Raw genomic sequence first — 6,000 nt, forward strand, 5'->3', positions numbered from 1 at the left:
CTATATTTAGTACCTTGTAATAACCTATAATGTAAAAGAATCTGAGAAAGTGTGTGTGTGTGTGTGTGTATACACACACACACACTGAATCACTTTGCTGTACACCTGAAACATTGTTAATCAACTAAACTTCAATAAACACACACACCCACAGAAGTTAGAGTTCTTATCTTCTGGCTTCTACCTTCTCCCATGGAGTCTGCTCCTGTCCCCTGGAATGAAGGCCATACGTGCAACATGCACTAAACCAACTGCAAGTGCAAAGTAATCTCTTATTCTCTACTTACCTGATGCCCTCTCCTCAATCTCTTAAAATCTAGCTTTACTCTCAGTACAGGTACTGTCCTCCCTCTGGATTCTATCACTTCCAAAATGTTCTCAATAATCTCCTAATGTAAGACCCACTGGCCTCATTTCTTCATCAGTTTCTGGGACACCCTCATCCTCTAGTTCCCCTGCACTCTCCATCACTCCTTACTGTCCCCGGTTCCTCACCTCCTGACTACTTGTTAGATGTTGATGTTCCCCAGCATCACATTTCACCTACTTTTCTAGTCCTACCTGCTTTTCCTGGTTAGCCAGACACAGATGCCACCTATCAGTAGTGATGCTCAATTCTGTATCACCCATCTTTGCCTCTCTCCTGAGATCCAGTCCTTTGCTTAAGTCTTCCTACTGGGTATCTTTCACTTCCATTCCCCTCAGGCACCACAAATACAACTTGTCCAAAGCTCACTGTCATCTCCCTAAAACTTGCTTCTCCTTTCTTTACTCCCTATAGATTAGTGACATGATCATTCACTCAAGCCAGAAATCTTACTGGCTCCCTCCAACTTTTTCTTGCCACTCATTCAATCAACCAGATACCAGGTTCCTCTGCATCTCCCTCAGAACAATTTTCAGATGAAACAAGAAGCCCAGCACCACTCTGCTGTATTTCAACAGGGACTGCTTGTGTCCAGGTCATCCCAGATGGATTAATGCGTTAGATCTATTGGTCCTACCTGCCTCCAGAACTGCTGCAGAGTTCTACACCATTCAAGAGAATAAATCTCAGTGTATAACCTCACTTCTTTAACACCTCCACAAGCTTCTCAGTGCCAGTCTTGGGGGATCGTCTCCTAGGCTCTCGGCACAGTCTCTGGGTCTCTGTCCACTCAGAGTGTACCCAGCAGTGACATCATGTGGAACCTGTTAAAATGTAAACTCTCAAGCTCCACCCCACATGCCCTCAGAATGACTCAGGTGCACATCAAAAAGAGAAGTGTTAGTTAGATGCCTTGTGCGCACTGAACCCAAGGCACATTATACCCTTTCAGATCTCCATCTGCTGGGAACGTTCCACCAAACCTTTTGCACCTTGCAAACACCTGCACTATTGTAGGGGCATCTAGCACAGCCATAGTATACAGTAGGCCATAGATATCTGAATGACTGGATCATTTAATCAGTTAATTAATGGTAAGTTCAGTTGAGGACCTACAAAGTCTGAGGTACTCAAGTGCATTCAGATGGGATGCTGAATGTTAGGCAGCTGGAAATAGTGGCCCAGAATTCAAAGGAGAGGTGAGTTGGCAACATTTTTAAGTCACTAGCAACAATTCTGAGTGTACAGTGATGGACAGATGAAGTCACCCAGGTTTAAGATGGAGACTGAGAAGAGGGCTATGGGTTAAATCATGGGGGAGGCTGGCATTTAAGGGACCTATTGAAGAAGGTAGTGAAGGGCAGGTTAATAGGTGTCAAGGAGCTCTAAAGAAATAAGTGGATTTGGCACGTGGTTATTGATACCTTTGGCAACTGAAGCAGGTGAGTGAGACAGAATAATGAGGTCAGAGATAAAGCAGAGGCTTAACTTCTAACAATGGAATGAAGTAAGGCTAGTGGAATGATCACTGGTGGAGGACCATCTTTATTGGATGAGAAGGGAAAGAGATATAACTGATGAGAGCCATATCATATACATAGGCCTATTGGCAAAGAGGCTGAAAACGTTCAACTGTGCAACATTTGCTGAACACTTGCTGTCTGCCAGGTGCCACAAGCTAACACCAGGACTGTAACAATGAACAGCAGCACAGGTAATGCCCCTGCCCTCTGACCTAGTGCAATGAGATATATTGGGTACTTTTATGGAAACCCCCACAACAGATAGGGTAATGAGTCAATGTTGGGTGGCTTGCCTTGGAGAAGGGCAACTTTTGCCCTGGTGGTGGTATAATGACAGGAATGTATTAAGAGAGAGGCATATGAGGGGATAAAGTTCACATCTAATAATCTTCATTTTTTCAAGTAAAGGAAAAAACACCAGGTAAAGCAAAACAATAAACATTTCCCACTATATCAACTGATATAGTGGGATTCCCGTTCTTGACACAAGCAGCAACTGAAGCACAGAGAACAGGGTCCTGCTGCCACTGCATGGCTAACAAGTGGTTTGGAGACCAGAATCACTGGCCAGTGCTTTGCTTTCACTCATATTGACACTGTGAAAAGCAGAGCAGCACCCCAAACTTTAACACTGTCATCCCTAGGTGACAATGATGCTGCTGGGTCATGGGCCATTTAAGCCTACAACACCAGTCTAAGCCCTGGATCCCCGTGCTCGCAGAGAGACTGAAAATATTCAACTAAGATCAAGAAATTAAAAGGCTAATAATAAAAGCCTTCAGTACTTGGCACAGGGTCAAACCAACAGCAGGTTCTTAATAAATGACAGTAACCAGTGATACAAATTTAAGATGTCGATTAGAGGTAATCAAAGAGGAAAGTGGCAGCATAGTGATAAGAGCAGGGGCTCAGAAGGAAATTTGTGACCTTGGCGAGTAAAGTTATACAACCACTTCATGCCTCAGTTTCTCCACTTGTACAGCAGGGATCATTATAATACATATATATCCTCCAGGGCTGCAAGGTACATTAAATGAGTGTATGTAAAGCCCTTAGAACAGTGCCTGGCATTTAATAACTGAGTAATCAGGGACATCCCTGTTGGCACAGTGGTTAAGAATCCGCCTGCCAATGCAGGGGACACAGGTTCGAGCCTTGGTCCAGGAAGATCCCATATGCCGTGGAGCAACTAAGCCCGTGCGCCACAACTACTGAGCCTGCATTCTAGGGCCCGTGTGCCACAACAACTGAGCCCGCGTGCCTAGAGCCCGTGCCCCGCAACAAGAGAAGCCACCGCAACGAAGAGTAGCCCCTGCTCGCCACAACTAGAGAAAGCGCGCGCGCAGCAACGAGGACCCAACGCAGCCAAAAATAAATAAATTTATTTTTAAGAAAATAACTGCATAATCAAGGCTTTATTTTTACTACTACTGCTACTGCTCTACCACTACTGACACTACTATTACTAGCGGTACGACTTGCTACTACGTAGGCGATAAAAACGCATCAAAAAGTGTTCCATCAGCAACCAGAGTACAACAGAAAACTCTACAACCCACATAGAGACAGCTCTAGAGGAAGATCTACTAATAGCACTGCAATTTTTAATATGTAAGCCTCCACCTTGTTTTGCCAATTGTAGAATCCAATAATGTTACCACCCAAACTGAATTCATGGCAATAAATTTCTAAGATGTCAAGAAGTATCTGAAGAAATACCCAAAGCCATACATCAATTACAGTTTTTGAGTTGTTTCCTAAGCTGGAAAATTGAAGTAAAATAGTTTAGTTGAAGCCAACAGTCCTTTAAAGAGATGTTCACTGTACCATAGTGTACAGTTTATGAGCAGAATGACTCTATATGTATCAAAATATCCTAGGATGAGATTGTGCCTACCAAAGTGAGGCATCCAGAAAAAAATGAAATCCAGACAATTATCCTGATATCCCTGTGGGTGGGGGTGGGGGGGAATCCTCTATATGGTTTATGCTCTTCCACTTCTCTGCTCTAGATATAGGCTAAAACATTTTTTTCCACAGAGATCACAATGTTCTCAACTTCTACTTCAGTTTAGTCCTTGACCAAAACAAGGTGTAACGTTATCATGTAAAATGGTTACTGACTCTTAGCTTTTCTGGAAGCTTTACTTTGGAAATTTCAGCCATGTCTAAATGATATGTATTAAAAAGGTGGAGGTAATGCTATAGACTCATATCGAAGATTAGATTCGTTAACAGAATGTTGATCCCATGAGTAATGCTCACAGCTGGGGCATCCAACAATGGAATTAACATTTCAACAGGAAGCAGAGAGCCATCCCAACAGAAAAGGCCACTCGATCCAGCTCTAGAGCGCTTAAAAAAATTATCCTTCCGGAGGCTACACAAAGTGTGCCTCCTAGGGTCCCACCGATGGATTTTTTTTGTTGTTGTGGTTGGTTTAATGAATCCTTTGGTTCTAAAATGCTTACTTTGACAAGACAATATCAGTTGGTTAAAGCACGGACATGGCAACAAATCAGTGTTTTAAAGATATCCAACGATTATGCCTTATGTCCACGCAGTTTTAAATGCCCTTTTACCCCTCCCGAGAAAGGCGCAGTCGAACATGTATTACTTGGTGAATCCTTTCGAAATTCCCTGTACAAGTCATCATCAAAATGAATCAAAACATTATAAACTCAAAACCAAGGTTACTAATTTCTCCTTTGCACTTTGCCCCACGACTGCAGAAATCAATACTGCATTTTTGCAGGAATCTACTTCTGATTTTCCACGGTCCACTTCGTCGAGTTACCATCTAGTTAACAGCTCGTGCCTGGGCTCGCCTCTTCCATGAGACCAAGAATGTCCAGCCTACAGTTCGTTCAGCGCCTCTTTCCTAGAGGTAGCTTGGACGATCTGAGGCACTGAAAAGCTCAGTGTCCATTTAATCATGGCGTTTGTAATTCAGTCTCCTGGCTTGGACTGCTCGACACCTGAAAACTCGCCGCCCAAAGCTTTTGAAACCGGGTAACCCCGATGGAAACGACACCGCGGCTAACAAGGGAAAGGGCAAGAGCAAATAAAGCAAAGCCCGCACCCGCGGCAAAGAATAGTCTGGGAGAGACGCCAGGCGCAGCCGGCACGCCGCGCCCACCCACCCGCGCCCGGGGAGCCCTCTCCACCGCCGCCCCACATCCCGGGGTTCGGTCCCCCACTCCAACGCCCCCCCGGTACCCCACGGCCCCACAGGGCTCCCCTCCCAGGGGCCCCACCCACCTTCGGGGCTCGCGCGCCCGGTCCGGCAAAATCACCCCGGTGCAATTCCGCGCGCACCGCCACCACTGCCGCAGCGCCCCCAAATTGCGCCCGCCCCCTCCCCCAAGCCTCATTGTTCCCGGGTGGCAGCAGGCAGCGAGCGCCCCAAGGTTGGCCAGGCAATAAAGACCCGAGGGACCGATCTGTCCCCCACTCACCCGCGACTCCGCACAGAAGCACGAAGCGCAGCAGAAGCGCCATGGTGGCGGCCCAGCTGCGGGCGACGACTGCAGGTAGGCGGCTCTCACCCGGGGTCTCAGTCACCCGGCTCCCCGCGCGTTCCCGACCCGCTGGCTGCGGCGGCACCTCGCAGCCCGGTCCCACCCCGCCCTCGCTCGGCAGGTGAAACACGTCACTTCCGGTAGTAGCGAAGCCCCGCGGCGCGCGCCGTCCCTGCCAGGCGCGTGGGTTGCTATGGCAACCGGGAGCCCCCGGCGGGCTGCCCTGGGACCCACGCGAGTAAGGAACTCCTGCCAGCGGAGCTCGGGCGTTGACGTGCGCCGGCAGCCACTCGCCCCAAGCCTTAACTCGGATCCCCCCCCTCAATGCCTTCAGTTAAATTGGGTTTGTGCACGTGGGTCGGGCCAGCCCCTCTCCCCAGACGACTGAAACGGCTATCGCACCCTGGCTTAAAGGCAAGGCACGGGACAAAACTCGCCCACCTGCGCCCGGACCCTGAAATGCAACTAAAGCAGTCAGCCCCGCCTGCACTTACCCCACCCTCCCCTCAGGGTAGTAGGGGTGGGAGCCTCCAGCCACGCCTCCTATCTCTGGATGTTTGCTGCTGCGGCGGGCTCTTCCACCTAAGGC

The 6,000-nt window shown here is 48.0% G+C and overlaps 1 protein-coding gene across 2 annotated transcripts in view; it reads right to left on the bottom strand.

Annotated features, from left to right (window-relative positions):
* Window positions 1-5,597, bottom strand: part of CXADR (CXADR Ig-like cell adhesion molecule) — a 72,706-nt gene extending 67,109 nt beyond the window's left edge. The window contains exon 1 of one of the 2 annotated variants that reach the window (XM_029215030.1): window positions 5,349-5,597. In XM_029215030.1, the coding sequence (XP_029070863.1) occupies window positions 5,349-5,391 (43 nt within the window). In that variant the 5' untranslated portion in view covers window positions 5,392-5,597. The remainder of the gene's footprint in view (window positions 1-5,348) is intronic. The other variant, XM_029215029.1, reaches the window with a different exon arrangement.
* Between the last annotated feature and the right edge of the window lie 403 nt (window positions 5,598-6,000).

Source organism: Monodon monoceros, unplaced genomic scaffold (assembly GCF_005190385.1).
Source record: "Monodon monoceros isolate NGI ecotype Baffin Bay Population unplaced genomic scaffold, NGI_Narwhal_1 Super_Scaffold_11, whole genome shotgun sequence".
Lineage (NCBI taxonomy): Eukaryota > Metazoa > Chordata > Mammalia > Artiodactyla > Monodontidae > Monodon > Monodon monoceros.